General features: G+C 35.4%; 1 protein-coding gene across 1 annotated transcript in view; it reads left to right on the forward strand.

Moving 5' to 3' along the window:
- LOC143233347 (neural cell adhesion molecule 2-like) overlaps window positions 1–23,142 on the forward strand; it is a 132,147-nt gene that overhangs the window by 98,317 nt on the left and 10,688 nt on the right. The window contains exons 7-10 of the mRNA XM_076469506.1: window positions 235–522; window positions 6,697–6,999; window positions 11,481–11,600; window positions 20,694–20,724. Coding sequence (XP_076325621.1) covers window positions 235–522; window positions 6,697–6,999; window positions 11,481–11,600; window positions 20,694–20,724 — 742 coding nt within the window. The remainder of the gene's footprint in view (window positions 1–234; window positions 523–6,696; window positions 7,000–11,480; window positions 11,601–20,693; window positions 20,725–23,142) is intronic.

The raw sequence follows: 23,142 nt of genomic DNA on the forward strand, positions 1-23,142 counted from the left end.
TATTTCTTGATGGACACTCCTTGGGCACCAAAGTAGAACAAAGTTTCGTTGAAAAACGATTAATGCAGTTTTTATTTCTAAGAACTAGTGATGTGTGAGCTAAGAGGTTTTGAGTCTTATTGTGTTTAGCTATTTCACTTTTCGATGATGTTTTATGAAAAGGATAGGGGAAGACAAATAAAAAGGGAAGTTAACTTATCGGTCAATTTCGTCTTTTGTTGTTCTTGATGCTAGACGCTCCAGTCTGCAAACCTAATCAGAAGTTAACGTATGGGGTTCCTCAATACAACAACGTTAGGGTTCTGTGCCAGGTAGAAGCTGACCCCCCGGAGGTCACGTTTCGCTGGAATTTTAACAACTCTTTGGACAAATTAGAAATCTTCACCTTCGAAAATAGCGGTTTATCAAGTATGGCCACTTTTACTCCCAGGAATAACCAAGACTTCGGTTCTTTGCTCTGCTGGGCAACCAATGATGTGGGAACACAGCGAGAACCTTGTGTCTACACAGTGATTCCCGCAGGTGGGCTGTTATATCATGAAATTGTGTTTTATTTTCTTTTTATCTTTTAATAAAGCTGAAATGTTAAGTATGTTTTTGTTACTAAGAGTTACACGTGGATAACTGCAAATTAAAATGGTTTCAAAGAGGTACATTAGGTACTCAGGTTGATTTAAATAATCCCAAATGAATCACATGTAGAATTATGACCGAGTAAATGTTTTTTTTTTTGTACATACGGGCATAAAATATTTTGTAAAAAGGTTTTCCGGTATCATATAGAGTATCAAAATCAGTATGGTCATAGTTACTATTGTTGAGCAAAATCTACAACCTACAGAACTCTGACATCACCTAAATCAGTAAAGAGAAAACTGTTAATAGTTTCGTTGCTGTCAGCAAATATTTCTTACGATTTCGATATTAAAGGGCAATGCTTAAATGAATTTTCAGCGGACATTACGGATGTATATATGTGTGTGTATTTAAATAGCTCTGCAGCATGGTTTTCATTGCAAAAAACTCTGTCATAAAGCTAAATCTGTCACGTCAAAAGCATACCATTTCTTCCTTCATGGTTTCCATAAGCCATTTATTGAAGAAGAAAATACTTTTCTAGTGTCTATTTCAACTGTACGACCACACAGAACTCTATAGGCGTTACGTTCAGCGATTTGACCAGTATGTCTCTGTTTGTAATAATAGGAATACCAGTTTCATTTTATTTTTACCACTGAATTTTGTGTTACAAGATAACACACTTTGCTCACCACCGCTGTGGTGCGACTTGTTAAGTGTTTTTTTTTTCTGCAGGTTTTTGGTGCCCCAAGTTGATCCATATTCCTTTGTTTTCCAATGCAATATATTCCATTTTGGAAATTCCAAATTTCCGATATGAGCACATGCTTATGGTCTGTTTGTTCACCAGTGTGCTTCTATAAAAAGCAGTTACGAAATCGACCAGCTTTTAGTAGCAACACTCTATGTATGCAACGGAAAACAACGTCAAGAGACAGATGCAGTGTATTCTGTCCTATCGCTATTTTATATTAACTGTGTTTGTCACACGACTTTCTGATTTTCTTATTTAAAATCGTTTTATTATAAGTTACTCAACCCTCTGCAAAACAAAATAACAATGTTTGCTTGATACTGACTTTATAATAAACTACTGAATCACGTGCAGTAAAGGGACCTCTCAGGGTGTCTCGCACTGTGTTCGATTGGATCTATTTCCAGTAAGCATACTGGCCAGTATGTTTAACCAAAAGTTGCTAATCTGTTCTACACGTTATCTATTAGGGGGAAGTCTTAACCAGTTGTTTCTGCATATAACAACATTAATGATTCTAAGTTTGCATCCATTTACCTTTCGTCACTACCTGTCATATTACGTTGCACATGAGAATGACTGTGGCCTCTAGCACTAATTCCTGTCTAGATCAGAATGTCAACACCGCCACATACGTGTTTTCTTTCGTAAAATTGGAAACTGGATATTGCTCCAGCTACTTTCCAAAGGCGTAGTGAAAAGCTTGATTCATTTATGAGCAAGATGTTCACTGTTTGGATAATGCACGTGTTCCTTACACCCCTGAGGCTCACCGGTTGTTTGGAGTCCATACTGTAGTCGCGCGGAATTTTCAACATCGGTCTGATCTGTCTAAATCTCCAGTCAACTATAATGAAAGCTAGTTCCTACTCTGTGAGACTTTTAGCTGTATTTTCCAATGGCTGCCCAATTATTCTTCTTATCATGAAAATGTCTGGATATACGCTTTATCTGGATTGCTTTACACGGTTTGATGTTGTCCAAACTATGAAATGTGAAATATCGTTTTCCTCCGCTCTTTTGTGCCACGGAAATTTATGTGATCACACGACTATTCACTTAAATCTTATTTTGCGTAAAAATGAACACATGTTGTTATATATAACTTATGTGAATAAAATAATGTGTTCTTACGTTTAAGATGGTTTGAAATTATCAAGCATTAGAAATGACTTTTACTGTACATTTTGAATATTCCTAAATATTTTGTCTTCACTAGAAATAGTCAGCATGTAACTAGAAATGTCCGGCTGACTTGCATTTCACTCGGGCTTCATGAAATTATTTTTGAATTTCTTACGAACATTTCAAGCACATTATCATAATAAGCAGGAAGCTTTCATGAGTTTCAATGGTTTTATTGTTTTCGTTTATGTTGAATTATCAGAAGTTTTGACTAACTATACAGAGTAGAAATATTTTCCATAGCTTGTTTCTCCTGTTAGTAAACTGTGAGCAAGTTCTTGGTATTATTCTGCTGGTTAATATCCAACTATATTTCTAAGCATCTACTGTATTTAATAAATATTCCTATAGACGTTAATCACTATAAATAACTTATTTAAGTTTTCTTTTGCCAAAAATGAAATTTGATATCAATATTTTTCTGAGAATAATTATTTTGTTTGTTTTGAATTTTGCGCAAAGCTACATGGGGGTTATCTGCGCCAGCCGTCCCTAATTTAGCAGTGTAAGACTAGAGGGAAGGCAGCTAGTCATCACCGTCCACTGCCAATTCTGGGGTTACTTTTTTTTATTAAAGCGACCGTATCATCATAACACCCACACAAGTGAAAAGACGATCATGTTTTGTGGGATGGGATTCGAACCCGGGACTCCCGAATCGCGAGCCTTAACCATCTGGCCATGCCATGTGTAAAGCTATTAGATAATCTGTTTTAACCTTGTGTAGGAATTTTTAACAATATACGTCAAATAAAAACAGATCGCTATATTTCACAGACTGTTTATATCAAATAGATAAAAAGCTGTAGTGCACTAGAACAAAATTAATTTTCTTCGAATATTTAGTAGTTTATAACCATTAATATGTAGATTAGATCCCAAAGAATTCTGAAATTTAAATTATAATAAGAAACAAGTTTCTTAATTTTCAAATCATCTACAGTGCTTCACACTTCAAATATAAACTATTAAAAGTTAGACTAAAAGAAAAGCATTAGGGCTCATTTATCAGTATTACTCTCTTCGCACGATATTATTTTCATAATTTAAATTACGCGTTAAATAAAACATTATTCTTATGATAATAAAGGTTCGCTTGTTCTGATCAAATATTTTTTTCTTATTTACCAAGCATAATAGCTTTTACTAATTAAAGGGCCCGGCATGGCCAAACGTGTTAAGGCGTTCGATTCATAATGTGAGGGTCGCGGGTTCGAAACCCCTCGTACTAAACATGCTCGTCCTTTCAACGGGGGGGGAGGTTGGGGGCGTTATAATGTTACGGTCAATCCCATTATTCGTTGGTAAAAGAGTAGCCCAAAAGTTGGTGGTGGGTGGTGATGACTAGCTGCCTTCCCTCTAGTCTTACACTGCTAAATTACGGACGGCTAGCGCAGATAGTCTTCGTGTAGCTTTGCGCGAAATTCAAAAACAAAATCAAACTAGTTAAAGACAAGCCAAAAGAAAAAAAAAACGGTAACGTAACCCACTTGCGGTCTAACTTATTGTTAACCCAGTTTCAAGTGTCGAAAATCAAATGCCAGGATTAATGTCACTCCGCTCCGTGTAAGTTGGGTTCAACACAAAGAATTTTCTAGAGTGTTACGAGCGTGTACATCTACATCACCCTAACGTGATCTTGCACTTGTTTCTTGCATGCTCTACTTAAGTTAGCTGAGAACCCTAAATTCTGCATACAGTAAATGAAGGAACGTTTTTTGTAGCACCAGTTTTGGTATAATCTCTTTTCTTTCCTAAGATTTATACAGTATAAAATTTATTTATATATGACAGTCCAGAAGAATTTTTGTGAATATAGAGCAAATGTATTTTATGTGTTCTACTAAGAAGCTCGGTAACACGATTACACTTTATTACACGTAGTTCTATAACAAGTTAATTATTTATATGTATAACAAAACAGTTCTATAACATTATTACGGCCCGACATGACCAGGTGGTTAAGGCACTCGACTCGAAATCCGCTGGTTTGAATCCCCGTCATACTAAACATGCTCGTTCTTTCAGCTGTGTGGGCGTTATAATGTGACGATCAATCCCACTATTCGTTGGTAAAAGAGTAGTCCAAGAGTTGACGGTGGGTGGTGATGACTAGCTGCCTTCCTTCTAGTCCTACACTGCTAAATTAGGGACGGCTAGCGCAGATAGCCCTCGAGTAGCTTTGCGCGAAATTCAAACAAACAAACAGAAGCTAATGTATAGTGGCTAAATGTTTCTAGAAATTCGTATCTACCCGATTCTGCAATATCTGGAAACCCATTACTCAAAACCGTTCTTATGCCGTTAAGTTAAACATTTCCTGCAAACTACGAAGACAAGTGAATCTGAAGCGAGTATATTACACTTTGGATAATACGTTGCTGCAAGTTTTATGAACACGAACTAGAAACTATACAGTGGGAATCACAAGCCCTAACAGTTTTAAATCTTTATTTCCATTGCATTTTAAAATTGTGGATACCGTATTATAATAATGATAATTTTAAATAAATATTTAACAATATACATGTATTTTTTCTACTTTTAGAACAATATATCAAACCCCTATTATTTGATTCTAAACTTTATTATTGTTTTGTCTTTAGAATTTCGTGCAAAGCTATACGAGGGCTATCTGAACTATCCGTCCCTAATTTAGCAGTGTAAGACTAGAGGGAAGGCAGCTAGTCATCACCACCCACCGCCAACTCTTGGATTCTCTTTTACCAATGAATAGTTGGATTGACCGCCACATATAACGCCTCCACGGCTGAAAGGGCGAGCATGTTTGGTGTAACGGGAATTTGAACCCGTGACCCTCAGATTACGAGTCGAACGCTTTAACCCACCTGGCCATGCCAGGGCCTATACACTTTATTAAAAAAAAAAGCATCATATCTGAGCTTGTGCTACATTTATGTTTGATTTTATGTTGGAAACATGTAATGTACTAATAACTTTTTAATTATTATTGGTTTTATATGTTGTTGTTTTTTTACTTTTTACTTGGAGGCACCGGAGTTGCGTTAATATAAATAAGTTGGATTACTTTTATATTATAAATAGACTCTTACTAACTTAAACACAGTAGGTATATGATGTAACCAATTAGTAGAGTACGAACGCACATTAGGCTAAAATAATAATACCTAAGGAAACAACGATTCATCAATGTTTCAAGTTAAGCACAAAGTTAACATAATGGGCTATCTGCGCTCTGCCCACCACGTGTATTGGAGCCCGGTTTCTTGCATTGTAAGTCCGGAGACATAACACTGTGCCGCTAAGTTCTTCCTCACAATAAATCACTTCATTGTACTTACAAATCGTTGTTTGCCAACTTATTATTATAACCCAATGGCCATGAAAAATCATGGACTAGCTAGTGGCATTCTTAAATTTTCTGCAACAATTCATTAATTTGTTTGTTTGTTTTGAATTTCGTGCAAAGTTACTCGAGGGCTATTTGCGCTAGCCGTCCCTAATTTAGCAGTATAAGACTAGAGGAAAAGCAGCTAGTCATCACCACCCACCGCCAACTCTCGGGCTACTCTTTTACCAATGAATAGTGGGATTGACCATCACATCATAACGCCCCCACGGCTGAAAGGGCGAGTATGTTTGGTGCGACCGGGATTCGAACCCTCGACCCTCGGATTACGAGTCGAACGCTTTAACACGCTTGGCCATGCCGGGCTGCTCATTAATTTGAAAAGCAATCTATGATTCATAATTTGTATCAATGACTGCCCTTTTGAAATTTGGAGAACAGTTAACCCTTCTACAAGGTTAAATAATCTTCCAAGAAATTTAAACAAATATAATATTTTGTTTCACGTATACTTTACAATTAAAAACAATTAAACAATTAAAATAGAACTAGTTATGTTACTTACGTACAGGTTTGTGTACAACGCGAAACTTAAAATGATTCTAGTCTAAGCGTATATTTATTATAAAACAAGAATAAACTGTTACGTGTTTTGTTACTTTACAAAGTAGATCAGTAATTTTGTTTGTTCCAAATCAAAACTGATATAATAAAATGTTTTTAAATTTTATTCAGTGAAAATGCTGGTAAGTCGATAGACCAGTATCGAACACTCGGCTATTTGTATCACTCACAGTGGAGTTCCTGCAGTGCGCTCGTTTAATCTCGTGTATTTAACTTGTTCTAGGTGTGCCTGACCCAGTGACCAGCTGTGTCGTCTTCAATCAAACAGATCACAGTTTTTATGTTCGGTGCGAACCTGGTTATGATGGTGGTCTCCAACAACATTTTGTTATGGAAGTGCACGATATGGCTTACCAACGGCTACGAGCTAATATGACAGCAACAGTTTCACTTTTTCTGGCTCGTGATCTTCCAGCATCATCAAGTTTTCTTGTGGTGGTCTATGCTGTGAACTCTAAAGGAAGAAGTCAGACTAAGGTCCTTACAGCCAAAACCTCACACAACCCAGAGACTCAACCTCACAATGGTACGCTATTCAACACATAAATCTCGAACCGTTAGTAATATCTGACATTTTGAGTCAATACATGAAACTGAACAGTTAGTAATAACTGACATTTTAAGGCAATGCGTGAAACCGAACCGTTAGTGATAACTGACATTTTAAGTCAATACATGAAACCGAACTGTTAGTAATAACTGACCTTTTAAGTCAATACATGAAACCGAACCGTTAGTAATAACTGACCTTTTAAATCAATACATGAAACCGAACCGTTAGTGATAACTGACATTTTAAGGCAATACATGAAACCGAACCGTTAGTAATAACTGACATTTTGAGTCAGTACATAAAACCGAACCGTAAGTAATAACTGACATTTTGTTTAATTCTTTAAAAAAGGAAGGATATACACATTTTGATAACTAGTTTAGAAAAAAAAGACCATTACACTCCAGATATGTATAAAAGAATGTGTTCTTTTTTTGTATTAACCAACGTTTCGCCAAATTCGTTTATATATATATCTGAAGTGTAATGTTCGTTTTTTTTCTAAACTTTTTATCAAAATGCATAAGTCCCTCCAGTATTCACTATAAATTTTGAAATAAGTAAACAAAATGTCAGTTATTGCTAGGCCAGGCATAGTCAGGTGGTTAAGGCACTTGACTCGTAATCTGAGGGTTGCGGGTTCAAGGCCCCATCACACTAAACATGCTTGCCATTTCAGTCGTGGTGGTGTTAAGATGTTACGATCAATCCCACTTTCCGTTGGTAAAAGAGCAGCCCAAGAGTTGGCGGTCGCTGGAGATGACTAGCTGCCTTCCCTTTAGTCTTACACTGCTAAATTAGGGACGGCTAGCGCAGATAGCCCTCGAGTTGCTTTGCGCGAAATTCAAAACAAACCAAACCAGTTATTGCTAAAGGTTCGGTTTCATGTGTTGAGTTGTATATATCAACCGTGATGTTGCCGCAAAGGCGAAACGTTGGTTAAATATGATATATATATATATCTGGACTATAAAGGCAGCTTTTTAAAACTTTTTATCGAAAATTTTTGAATGTTTTTCGCTATTTTATAGTAAAGAAGTGAGGTTGTGAGTTCCTATTTTGTTTTAATAACATTTTTTTTTAGTTAACTTATATCAGGGAACATTGCTTTTGTTAAGAGACACGTACGTTAAAATTAGTTAGATACTCCGAAGATAAAACTATACTGTGAATCTCAAATGCCATTAAGTTTTTATATCCAGTAACTTAATTACTGCATTAACTGGCCGTGTTGTTAGGCTAGTTGATTGTAGCTAAGCACAAAACTACGCAGTGTGCTCACTGTGCTATTTCACTACAGGTATCAAAACCCGATTTTTAGTGTTTAAACCTGCAGATTTGCTGCTAAGCTACTGGGGGGGGGGTGTACTTTGTTAGAACAAACGCATATAATCGGTTTGACGTTTGATAATAGCTGTGCCATGTGGCTTATTAGATTGTAACCCATTCGTTAAGGTGAGTGACGTATTGTACTTCATCGTGTCTGTAGAGGGATAAAGTGGCGAACTGACGTTCATATTAATAAACAAAGGAAAATCCTCAATAGACGCGACATTTGAGATTTGTTATTAGACGAAGTTAGAGTAAATTAATTTATAGGGCCTTCACCCCTCCCTATTTATTAGGCAAGTATTTATGCGCCAGCGCAATAATACCAAGTGTGGAATGTGCACATACCCGATTTGATTTTATTACTCATCACTATCTCTACAAACCTACCCTCAACTTGAAATTTTCTTGGGAAAGATTAGAATAAATTAATCTATGAGACCTTTTGCATGATCATGTACACCAGTCGAAAGGGTTTGAGTTCCTGAGTCCAAAACTGTAATCTGACCTCAAATCGCTCAATAGATGACGGAGCAATGAGGTAAAAGTTTGCACTTGAAACAAACAAAGTCACATGGATATGATGGTTGTGCTTACCAAGGAAGTTACGGTTGTCAGAATGTATTCTCAAGACGGCTGGTGAAGGTATTAAAACTTTAATTAAAATAAAGTACAGAACAACGTTTCGACTTTCTTAGGTCATCTCGTTACAAGGTATTAAAACTTTAATTAAAATAAAGTACAGAACAACGTTTCGACTTTCTTAGGTCATCTCGTTACAAGGTATTAAAACTTTAATTAAAATAAAGTACAGAACAACGTTTCGACTTTCTTAGGTCATCTCGTTACAAGGTATTAAAACTTTAATTAAAATAAAGTACAGAACAACGTTTCGACTTTCTTAGGTCATCTCGTTACAAGGTATTAAAACTTTAATTAAAATAAAGTACAGAACAACGTTTCGACTTTCTTAGGTCATCTCGTTACAAGGTATTAAAACTTTAATTAAAATAAAGTACAGAACAACGTTTCGACCTTCCTAGGTCATCTTCACGTTAACAAAGATTATTTTCAGGTTAACTTGAAGATGGCCTAAAAGGTATTGAAACTAATTAAAATAAAGTATAAAACAACGTTTCGACCTTCCTAGGTCATCTTCAGGTTAACAAAGATTTTCTTCAGATTAACCTGAAGATGCCCTAAGAAGGTATTAAAACTTTAATTAAAATAGCGTACAGAACAACATTTCGACCTTCTCAGGCCGTCTTCAGGTTAAAAAAGGTTATGTTAATATATTATGTCATGTAAAAGTTTTAATACCCTCAACAGTCGTTTTAAGAATGCATTTTTACTTCACGAATTACTTCACAGTCATAAAGTGTTTGAAAATACCTCCTTGTCTCTAGGGTAGATACGCAGCATTTTAGGGGTAGGCATACTCGGAACCGACGTTTATATTCACTTTCTAAAAGAATCAAAGGATCCAACCCAAACTACGAGAATGCTCCACACGCCATTGGATTACCACCTCCACATTACATTAGATTACCATATCCACACGCCATTGGATTACCATCTCCACACACCATATTCACATTGGATTACCACCTCCACACGCCATTGGATTACCACCTCCACACGCCATTAGATTACCACCTCCACACACCATTAGATTACCATATTCACACACCATTGGATTACCACCTCCACACACCATTGGATTACCATATCCACATGCCATTGGATTACCACCTCCACACACCATTGGATTACCACCTCCACACGCCATTGGATTACCACCTCCACACACCATTGGATTACCACCTCCACACGCCATTGGATTACCACCTCCACACGCCATTAGATTACCATATCCACACGCCATTGGATTACCATCTCCACACACCATTGGATTACCATCTCCACACGCCATTGGATTACCACCTCCACACACCATTAAATTACCACCTTCACACACCATTAGATAACCGCAAGCAATTTGCACAATCGGAAGAACCAGGAGGTAGAAGTCCTTCGTGTGGCTTTCTACGTTTTACTCTATTCGTTTTAGGGAAGAAGGTAAAATGCCACTTAATGTAATTATTTCTTTAATAATAAGAAATATTTATATCTTTTGTTTGGGGTTTTCCACTTCACGCTGTTTGATAGGAAGAAACATTCTCCATATTTCTTTGTTATTTTCCGAATTTAACAAAACCTTTCATTTAAGTAACTGAAACGCAGTTTCGCGTAGTCAAGAAACATAGGCTCCTCAAGTGGCACAGCGGCATGTCTGCGGACTTACAACGTTAGAAACCAGGTTTCGATACCCGTGATAGGTAGAACACAGGTGTAGCTTTGTGCTCAACTTCAAAGAAACAAATAATTCTAGAGAAAATAAGTGACAATATTGTAAAAGACGTGGTTCAAATGGAAAGTTTAAATTCTACAGTCAAAACAACAATTTTTATTTAGAACAGCTTTGACGAAGACGATAATTTCTCTATTGTGCAATTCCTTTGCATTCCATCTCATTATTACAGTATTTAAAAACTAACTGAAGGAAAGTGGCAACCCACGAAAACATGAGACACAGAACGTTTATGTAAATTTTATTGTAATAATGGTAGGCAGTGACGCAGTTCTGGAATAACAATTTAAACGTGGGAGTCAAAATAGAAATTAACAAAAATGAATTTAGGTCACTTGTATAATACTTTAATTATAATTACTGATGTGGTACAGGCAAGTTTTCACATGGTATTACTTCAGATATCACACATGTGTACATTTATATCAAATAAATAAAACAATGTTTGCGTTTAATAAAACTATTTCGAGGAGTTTAATACAAATAGAATACCCTATATATGAATTATTTTGTAAAGAACTACATTGAAAATAATTTTTTATAGTGTTTTGATCTGTTAGTTTCTTGTTAAAGGCAAAATGTACAATGGGCTACCACCACAGATCTCAAAACGCAGTTTTTAGCGTATAATCCTTTCAGATTTACCTTTGAACCGCTGGAGGATACTTTTTATAAACAGTCGATTTTTGTAGGTTTTTATTTTGTCATAAACACTGAGGATAGATAACTATTTATTGTGGGATTTTCTTTCCAGATAAAAGTAGTTGGAAACCGACCTTCAGTCCAGTCCTGGTGGTGCTAATATCTGTGACATTGGGACTCATTATTATATCTGTAGTTATTGTCCTGGTGGTCAAATGTAGGAGAAGAAGAGGTAATGTTTTCATAAGAATTAATATTTTATACGTACTACAGGGTGACCCGTAAGTACCTACCCATCCATATATCTTATGTATCCAGTGTATCTGTGTGCTGTCCCTCATTCTTGCTGCATAATATTATGCGACGCCATGTTCTGTGAGACGTTTTCCTCAACATGGGCTTACATCGGCTATATTTCTCTGAAGAAAAAGAAACAACTTTATAATACATGCGTAATTGAATAAAACATAATAACATATGGACGGGTGGGGACTTACGGGCCACTCTGTACATAAGGTGGAGACGCATTCCGTTACATTCGGGTCGTAAATTATTTTTCTCCATTTGCCTAACTTTCTTTCTTGGAAGTACCTCATTAAGTGTTGCATGTTTTTTTTTATTTTAGTAGTTTTAAGAAGCCCGAAAAATATTATCTTAAAAATGGGTTGTATTTATAAGAGGTTTGAAGGTAATAAGAAACGTAATGTATCAACCATTTGTGTGGCAGGGAAATATGTTTGATATTCACTGGTATAATATATACATATATTTATTCAGTACGTAACAAGTAGTAAAACACATTATAAAACATGAATTTTAAGTTTTATTATAGCAATGCCTACTGTTTCTTGATGGGCGTTTAGAAACAAGTATGTTATAGTACACGTGCTTTTTGTTTGTTTGTTTTCTTATAGCAAAGCCACGTCGGGCTATCTGCTGAGCCCACCGAGGGGAATCGAACCCCTGATTTTGCGTTGTAAGTCCGAAGACATACCGCTGTACTAGCGGGGGGCTCCCACGTGCTTTTATTCACTCATTTAAAATTCTGCAGGACCGAGGAATAATTTGAAATGTCTGGATCTGATATTTTCTTATAGCCTGTTGAATGCAATAGAATTATATTAATTAGTATCAAGTTAAGCATTTCATCAATTGACAACGTAATAGCTGTATCTTATTCTTAGAGACAAGTGGTTTAAGTTTTGTCTGTTTTAACATTTTTGAAAATCTGTAATATTTTAAAATATGGCTTATAGAAGAAAATATAATTCTCTTTTAGATAATTACTGAGTTATTTATACCATTCTCTGATGTAATTAGGAAGGGTTCACAGTCGTGAACTTTAATAGAAGCTATTAGAATAGAAACTTTCAACCATCAACATATTGTATGGTAAAATTAGTAGTTCTGTCCCAGCGGTACACTTTGAGTTTGTTGATTACTTAATTTAGTGAAATACGTTGTAAGATTTTATAAACATATTTTAATTTTCATTAACAGATTGGTATGTTTTAAAATTAATATATGTACATATATAACAGTGTTGTATTTTTGCCATCTTACATAATACATACATATATGTCAGCTAAACTTTTCCTAAGTAGGTACTGATTTAGTGTTTGCTTTATTTGCTTGAAGCCTATATAAAGTAAACTTTTGTTTTGATTATAGCTCGTAAACTCTTAATGGTCTGTACTGCAAAATACAAATCATACATATCAGAAATGTCTGGCATGGCCAGTTATTAGCGAACTCTATTCGTAATCTGAGGGTCGCATGTTAGAATTCCCATCCCACCGTATACCATGGGGTGCTGTAAGGTGACAGCCAATCCCACTATTGGTTGGTAAAAAGAGTATCCCAATGAATAAAATGCAAGGGCAATTTTGACCCCAAAAACTTAACGATAGAGCAAGGAAAACAGTTTACACCAACAGGCGAAGACATTCCATGTAGAGTGATTTATACCTATCTCTACCTGTTCCTTTCAGAGAACATTGCAACAAAATATGATGCCAGTAGGATATTATTGGATAAACCACTAGCCTTGATTACCAACTATAAAAAAAATTCATCTCGTGTGACCACAACTGTCTCAGACCTCTGATGGTGAAGTCATGGTTTGAGCCGCATTTTCCTGGCTTACCTTAAGCCACAGCTGACTTAAGTATAATTTCTGATCAGGTACATTTATGTATACCCTGATGGGGAGGACTACTTCAAATAAGACCATCCAGAGGCACGCATGGTTGAGGAGTATGACCTATGATCATTGTTATTCACGAATCTCAATCCAATTGAGGAACTTAGGATGACTTTGAAATATGCATTTGAAACAAAAATTTTCTTCACTACATGAATTGAATACAATATCATAAATGAGTAAAGGTTAAAAAAATCCCTCAAAGTTTAACCATGGAAATTTTTCTGGCAAATATATGGATCAATCAGTTATTATATTTAGCTTCTAATAAAGTGGATAGCCAGTGTACTTCTTATATGTTAGGGCCCGGCATGGCCAAGCGTGTTAAGGCGTTCAACTCGTAATCCGAGGGTTGCGGGTTCGAATCCCGGTCGCACCGAACATGCCCTTTCAGCCGTGTGGGCGTTACAATGTTACGGTCAATCCCATTATTCGTTGGTAAAAGAGTAACCCTAGAGTTGGCGGTGGGTGGTGATGACTAGCTGCCTTCCCTCTGGTCTTACACTGCTAAATTAGGAACGGCTAGCGCAGATAGCCCTCGAGTAGCTTTGCGCGAAATTCAAAACAAACAAATCTTATGGGTTCTTAATCTACGCGCTCTGAACAAGACATTTAAACACCAAATTCAGGAGGATATAGAACACTTGTTACGTTGTCTTGGTTACACTTCAAAACTTTTGTACTATACTACAAATTTATAGTTTTCGACGGCTGGATTTTAATATTATCTTTTTTGTTCATTTTACTCAAAGGTAACAAGTAACCTACCGAAATGATTTTGTGAAGTAACTATTTATGTTTTGGTGTGTGTTAATCTTCCTAAAACGTTACTAACTGTACAATTGCGTGCATTTATGTGCTGATAATTTCAAGAACGTGCTGTTTTGATTTTACTCTTACAAAATTACAATAATTAAAATAAGATGTCTACAAACCTAACAATTTCGAAATCGATTCTTAACGAGACCATGATTTAATTGCACGAATCAACATCAAACAACGCTTGTATGATATTGGGTTTTTATGTTGTTTTAATGTCGAATATATGGTTCAAAACCCTCGTAAAAACTAACTAGATAACTATTAGGGAATTTATAGGGTGATTGCAAATGAAACCTCGTGCTTAATGTAATCATTTCTTTGAAACAAAACTATTTGTAACTGGGAATGTTGAGAATGGCAGATTTTAATCGGAAAGATATGGAAATAGTTTGCAGTATGTTTTTCGTCTCCGTAAGTCCGTAACTGACCTCACTACAAGCATCGTCTGTTCTTGGTGCGTCTATTGATTCTTGGCGTATGCTACATATTAACACACACTTTACTGGAATAACAATCTCGTGTTGTTAAGAAAAACAAACAAAAACCTCCAGGGTAAACAAAATTAGGCTCATTTACGAGAAAATCATTGTGTAAGGCAATATAATACGGTTTTAGAATACGGGTTGCTAAATGCAATATTTATTGAATAAAACTTATGATTGTCAATGTGTTTCTTGTGAAATTGTGTTCCTCTCAGATGAGAAGTTTTTTAAGGTATAATCTTTCAAAATACGAAGTTTTATTCGTGACCATCGTGTATATTGTTTGAAGGTAATAAACTTACTTAAACTTAAGAATGCAATGCAACAGGGTTTAAGCCTTTCTTGATTGAAACTTAAGACTGTCGATGCACATTTGGTGAAATATTGTTCCTCTAAAACAGACCCGGCATGGCCAGGAGGCTAAGGTACTCAACTCGTAATCCAAGGGTAGCGGTTTCGAACCTTCGTCACACCAAACATGCTCGCCCTTTCAGCCGTGGGGGCGTTATAATGTTACGGTCAATCCTACTATTTGTTGGCAAAAGAGTAGCCTAAGAGTTCGCAGTGGGTGGTGTTGACTAGCTGCCTTCCCTCTAGTCTTACACTGCTAAATTAGGGAAAGCTAGCGCAGATAGCCCTCGTATAGCTTCGCGCGAGATTCAAAACAGACCAAATCTCTACAAGAGCTTTTTTAACGTGTAATCAGTTTTGTTTATTAGAGTTTCTTTACAATTATCGCGTCTGTTACATAACACACTGGTTAATTTTACTTGTTCTCACTTGATGTTATAGAAATCGTATTAGAAGAAACTTCTAAAATGTGTATTTATTTTGGAATTAATATAATTCTAAAGATTTCAACACTTCGTTTACAGATTCACGAGTCGGTTGTTGTATTGCACGAAGTTTTCTTTACTTTATTAATGATTTTCTAAAGCACGTTCGACGAAACTTGTTCTTTCAATGTATATCACAGAACGTTCTTTCTTTCTGCCTTTCACTAATCTATATTGCTGGCTGTGTTTGTAATCCATTTTGACCGTCTGGTCACGTGTGTTGATGTGAACAAATAGTATGGTTACAACACTGGCAGGTTTGCATGACGTAGTGTGAACATTAGCTGTTATACTGAGAAAAAGACATTACAGTAGAAATGGGAACACTTCTACCGACAGTAATGTTAGCGAGTGCTTAACGTAGTCATCAAAGCTGAATAATAGTCATAAAATTGACAATGATTCTACCTCGTGGTGGACGTTTTAAAAGTTGTCTGAGACAATAGAGGGCATCGTCACTATGTCCATTCGTAAAAGTGTGGAAAACTAACACGACAGTTGACCATTTAAATAAGATGAAAACTTACTTACTGTCAAATTGTTTCAAGGAAGACAGCTTTAAGCCATTGTTGATTATACTGAACTTGTATCAATAAATATAATTTCTTTGAAGTATGCGGTATCTTGTGGTAACACGTGGTAAGAAAAGAGTTTTTTTTACAACCAGTTTCTGATGTCGCGGAAGGAAACTCCATAGAGTAAGACCTAATTATTCAGAAACACATAAAACGATAGAAAACATATCAAATTGTTACTTTCATGTTAAGATGAACAAAAATTAGTTTCATAAACAAGCTAGAATTATTCTTCAATTTCATAAATCAATATCATATTTAATAGAACATGCAGCACATTAATATATGCTAGATAAAATCTAAACCGTTTTATGATATGGCTATTTGATTGTGTGACCGTTGAAAGTAACAACATACATAAAGCTGTTGCATATTAACGGTAAACACGGTAATATAAATGCCTGTTTATTTTTTTCTAACCAGTAATGGATTATAAATAATTATATGTGCAAACTCTCCAGCGAACCTTTAATAATCAACAGTAATATATATATACGTGTGTGTGTTAGAAATGCAACTCTCTGCCACAAATAATTAACGCTGATACGTTCTTAAAGTACATTCAAGTACCGATTCATGTACGTGTTTAAGTGGCATGTCTTTCGTTGTTGCTCAAGTTGCTGGCTTGTTCTGTCACCTGAAGCAGAAGGAATATCGTCTAATCGTTGTTTTAGGTTTTAGTTTCACATGATTAGACTTTGGCTGAACAAATTTAGATCGTACGACATGATTCCACACCGATCATGTCACTTTTAGTGTAATGTGAACGAAGAGACTTGAAACTCATGTTTATGGGCTTGATTGTAGATTGACTGTTGACAGCTATGTATATACATATATCCAAATGTTCACTGTAAGTTGGCCCGGCATGGCCAAGCGTGTTAAGGCGTGCGACTCGTAAGGTGAGGGTCGCGGGGTCGCATCCCCGTCGCGCCAAACATGCTCGCCCTTTCAGCTGTGGGGGCGTTATAATGTGACGGTCAATCCCACTATTCGTTGGTGAAAGAGTAGCCCAAGAGTTGGCGGTGGGTGGTGATGACTAGCTGTCTTCCCTCTAGTATTACACTGCTAAATTAAGGACGGCTAGCACAGATAGCCCTCGAGTAGCTTTGTGTTAAATTCACAACAACAAACAAACAAACAGTGTAAGTTGACAACATCAAAACATACGAATAATTTAACTATTTAGAAATTTTGGAAAAATAATTTCATTGATAACTGTTTTTTGGTTACATAATTCAAATAACTAGCTAATAGAATCTATATCTTAATTTAATATGCATCAACTATTATGCATAGGTCTGTAACAGTGCTTCCTGTGCAATCTACTGCGCAAAAGGTTACGCTTCCGTTTCTCATTGCGACACCTCACCGTTTGAAACTAATGGATTTTAATGGGAATTGCAATGACTGGAATGGAAAGTTCGTTAACTCCGGAAGATGTTTTTTTCTTCTTTGCATTCACGTTTCATATCCAGATAAAGGTGTGTGTGTACATGTAATAAAACAGCATAGAGAACAGCATTTACACTATTTTCAATGTGTTTGTTGAGAGTCAAAAAATTACCTTTATGGGTATGTTCCACACTACGAAATAAGTAGCTATTTTATTCAAAAGAAGTTCTATACTTTGATCAATTAATGATCATAGACAAAGATTCACAATTCTTAATAGGTAAGAACGGATGATGCAAAATTAAGCTAATGAGTAAGAGTAGAATAAGAACACAAAAATTAAAGATAGAAAAATGTGTAATATTAAAATAATGAATAAAGATAAATGACTGTGAGAATAAACATAGACGGTGATTCAACATTCAATTAGAATAGAAGGATACATTTCTATCGGATCCAAACAAGGTGATAAAGGGAACATAAGTTATACGTGAGAAATAAAAAGACAAGAGGTCGTCAAATGTAGTAAAATCGTTTGACCAATTAATGACCAAAGAAGCTTGTGTTTGTCCCTTTATTGTGACCGTGGTATTGCTGTCCTTTAATATAAAATTACAACCATAAAAATGAAGAATATTAAGTTACATACGTTTTATATGTAAATAAGAAGAGATAAAATATATAAGATAGAAGTGTAAAATATATCAAAATAACATTCTCTTTAATTTGAAGTTCCGGAACTAGCCACCAGGATAAAAAAGTTAATCTCAAAACTGCGTATATGTAACAAGAGATAGTCCCCTGATGGGTCAGCGATAAATTCACTGATTTACTTCTATAAAAGCGTGGTTCGATTCTCCGCACCTGACAGAGTGCAGCCAGATCGTTGTGCTAAAAAAATGATAGCAACACGAGCATTTTTATCTTTTAATACTTGACTGGCGGGTAAGAAAAGCAACTAATATTGGTTCTCAAGATCAACTATAGATGACAGATATCTTGTAAACTTTTTTAACCAAACTGAAAAACAAGAAGCCCCCCCCCCCGGTGGCTCAGCGGTATGTCTGCGGACTTACAACGCTAAAAACCGGGTTTCGATACCCGTTGTGGGCAGAGCACAGATAGCCCATTGAGTAGCTTTGTACTTAATTCAAAACAAGAAAAAGAGAGACAGAACAAGATAAGATAGAAATATACGGAACTATCAAATAAAGTAGTGATTATTCTTTCTCAGTACAAACTCTCTGTAATAAATCCATTTCTTTCTTTTAACTTTAAGATCATTGAATGTTTATTTAATTTTTCAGGGGTTTTCTTTATGTTCTATTTCCATTGAAAATAGTGTTCCAACCCAAAGGAATGGAAAAAAATAGGTCAAGTCTGGCTCTCACTGAATAGTAGCCCCCGCTAGTACAGCGGTAAGTCTACGGATTTATAATGCTAAAATCAGGGATTCGATTCCCCTCGGTGAGCTCAGCAGATAGCCCGATGTGGCTTTGCTATAAGAAAACACACAGACACTGAATACCAGTAAACAGAGCACAACTTTACTGTCACGTCTCCAAACTGACGCTTAAATTCCGTAATTCAAAAAAACACACAAAAAACATGGATCTGAGTTAACAGTAAGGTAGTCCAAAGAAGGTGAGCTCTGTCTCAGTCTCGTTCGTTAAGGTATTGGTTTACATTTTAGCCAAATTTCTCAGATGACGTATACACGACAGTTTAGTGTTAAAGAAAAAAAAACAACTCATGTTTTACTGTAGGTTTTACTTTAAAATAGAACGTTTTGTGACTCTTGACAAGGTATGGGCTGTCGTTAGTATAGAAAACGGCGAATGAGAAAGTCCAGTGTTCGAGCAGCGATATACCGCTGAAAACTTGTTATTGTACAGCTGATTGAGGTACTTAGCGATTGAACTGAGAATGTGGGTAGAAGCTTAAAATGTGTTCTCAAGACGGCTGATATAGATATTAGCACTTTAAATAAAGCAAAGTACAGAACAACGTTTCGACAGGTTAACAAAAAGGAATTATCTTACTGAACATAAATCTGGCTGATCTCCTTGATTATGTTGCGTACTGGAGATTGGGACACGTGTACGGCTTTTGCTACTGACCTTTGTGTTTATGACGTTCCACTTATTACAAGATTACTTATTACACTTTATTAACCAGATTTGGAGTATGATATTTTGTCATTCTCTTTCTGGGTGTCCATGATGCCCCAAGCTAATCCATATTTCTTTGCTTACCACTTACGTTACAAACAAGGGTTATATTCATCTGGAGGTTTATAAATTTATGATCTAAGTGTTTGAAAATTTATATCTGAAAAGGTTGTCACACAGACAATTCAAAAGCAACCAGTTTTCGGTAGCACCACGCTGTAAACCCCCCCCCCTAAAAAAAAAAAAAGTCAAAATGTAGTTGTAATGCGTACCTTCCCATCGTAACTGTATATCGGCTGTGGCTGTCACGTGAATTGCTGACATACGTGTTCAAAATGGTTTCAGTAACGCATATTCAACCAGTTGTAAATAACAAAAATGGAAACTTAACAAAACAAGGTTATACGTTAGTACTTCAACCACTGAAGAGAAGAATTATTTGTTCATCTGTTTGAAAATTATCCATAACCCTGTTTAGTAATTGTGAAAAACTATGGCTGAATTAACCATCTCGTGTGTGTTTTCCTATAGCAAAGTCATAGCAGGCTATCCGCTGTGTTCACCGAGGGGAACTGACCCCCCATTGATATTAGCTTTGTAAATCTGTAGAATTAAAGCTGTTCCAGCTGGGGACTAACTGTCTCGACCCGTACTGTGTCTATATATAATATTTTTATTTATTTAGGTTCTCAGTAACGTCAGCGTTATCACAAGAAATATATTGATGTAATACACTCCAGTTATATATATATTTCGAAGCACAGACAATATGTATATACGTAGAGAAAGAAAGTCATATATATATATATATGTATAATTAATTATTTAATATCTTCTCCAGGCACAACCCAAAAGCTTGAACCTACTTCAAGGTAAGAACATGTCACTATACAAATAGTTAATTTTAAATTCAACTAAAATATTGCATGTCAACGACATAAAGAATCTTTCAGTGTAAGTTTCAATGTTTTCTGTCAAACAATTAATTTTAAAATCATTATCATTGAATATATACGATCATGAAGGGAGGTAAAAAAGTTCCATCTTTTAATTTAACACTCGCTGAAAATTTGTTCTATCGTATAATAGAAATGTAGTGCATATGAACTTCGGTGTTATATATATATACATATATTGTTGATGTCTGAATATTTGCTACATACTGAATACAACAATAGCTACAACAACACACTGTTCACACAATATGGTCAATGAATTATTAATAAAAGCTATAATTAAGATTCTTGAAAAAGTTTGTATATTCCTCACATGTATATATATTAAATTGTTGGAAATAAATAAGTATCTTGATATAAGCAAGTTTACGTTTTCTCTACCACTAAGTAAATTGTCCAGGGCTTTGTGAAAATAGTTCTGTACTGACATCTGGTACTGTGTTCCGAGTTGTCTTTCTCAAAATATTTACCGAAATTACCACCAGGTAATTTTTTTTTTTTTTACTTTAGCAAGCACCAATAAAACAACGTGTTTTTTTTTAATTTGGCAAGCACCAATGATCCACATTTTTCTTAATTTGGCAATCACCAATGATCCACATTTTTTTAATTTGGCGAGCACCAATGATCCACATTTTTATTAATTTCCCGAGCACCAATGATCCACATTTTTTTTTAATTTGACGAGCACCAATGAACCATGTATTGTTTTATTTTGGCAAACAAAGTGACACATGTATTTTAATTTGACAAGCACCAATGATCCACATTTTTTTAATTTAACGAGCACCAATGATCCACATTTTTTTTATTTGACGAGCACCAGTGATCCACATTTTTATTAATTTCACGAGCACCAATGATCCACATTTTTGTTAATTTGACGAGCACCAATGAACCATGTATTGTTTTATTTTGGCAAACAAAGTGACACGTGTATTTTTAATTTGACAAGCACCAATGATCCACATTTTTTTAATTTGACGAGCACCAATGAACCATGTATTGTTTTATTTTGCAAACAAAGTGATATATGTATTTGTTAGCTTGAGAAGCACCAGTGATCCACGTGTTTTTTATTTTGACGAGCACCAATGATCCACATTTTTTTAATTTGACGAGCACCAATGAACCATGTATTGTTTTATTTTGCAAACAAAGTGATACATGTATTTGTTAGCTTGACAAGCACCAGTGATCCACGTGTTTTTTATTTTGACGAGCACCAATGATCCACATTTTTGTTAATTTGACGAGCACCAATGAACCATGTATTGTTTTATTTTGCAAACAAAGTGATACATGTATTTGTTAGCTTGACAAGCACCAGTGATCCACGTGTTTTTTATTTTGACAAACAAAGTGATACACGTATGTTTAATTTGGCAAGCACTAGTGATACACGCATTCTTTCAAAAAAGGTATGGCAGTGTTTTCAGTATATTTTATAACGACCCCTAGTAACTATCTTAATATGAAGATTTCTATTATTGTATTCAGTACGATTTTATTGTAGCCCCTGAAGAAAAAAAAATAATGTTTTATCTGACAAGTCATGTTTTAGCGCCATAAACGTATTTTGAGACCAACTTCGGCATTGTATTTTTGCCTTCTTGTCCACAATTTAGACTGTTAATAAATTTAAAACTATCTTAACAAGAATTCCCAATAAACGTGTACAAAATATTCGTAGGGAGTTATAGTAATCTAACGTGTATGTATTTACAAGTACATAATTGTGAATATATACGCGCACAGGGTAATATATTTGTTTCTCGAGCGTAGACTAAGTTACTGATCACCTACTTACCACATATTTGTGTAATACTTTAAGCTCACGATTGTCCTATAATTCACTTACTCGTGGCTACGATGATTTTTATAAATAATAATAACTTCCGATCAGAGTAAACTACGTAATCAGAGCGAAACTAAAAATCAAATTAGACACAAGAAAAAAACTAAACAAATATACCGTTCTTACGTTTATACTTGTAGATATTAGAATACATTGTTTCTTTAGTATTGTACTTTTCGTGTTAACAATATTTTGGCCGTAAATCCAATAACAACTCGCGATGTTCGTCCAGCCTATGAGATTTAGGTTATTCCTAACTAGAAACTAACAATGCAAAATAATGTTTACAATAAAACTATAATAATCAGTGACAGATGAAAATAGAAAATAATGGCATTCAGTATATTAACTAGTTTAACCAATTAACGTGGCTACTTGAGCTAATTCTCCACAATATATGTAAGAAACTTAAAAGGAACAAGTAAAATGTTATCATTAACCAAGATATATTATTTAGGTTGTTTAAGTTTCGGAGT

Source organism: Tachypleus tridentatus, chromosome 12 (genome assembly GCF_004210375.1).
Source record: "Tachypleus tridentatus isolate NWPU-2018 chromosome 12, ASM421037v1, whole genome shotgun sequence".
Taxonomy (NCBI): Eukaryota; Metazoa; Arthropoda; class Merostomata; order Xiphosura; family Limulidae; genus Tachypleus; species Tachypleus tridentatus.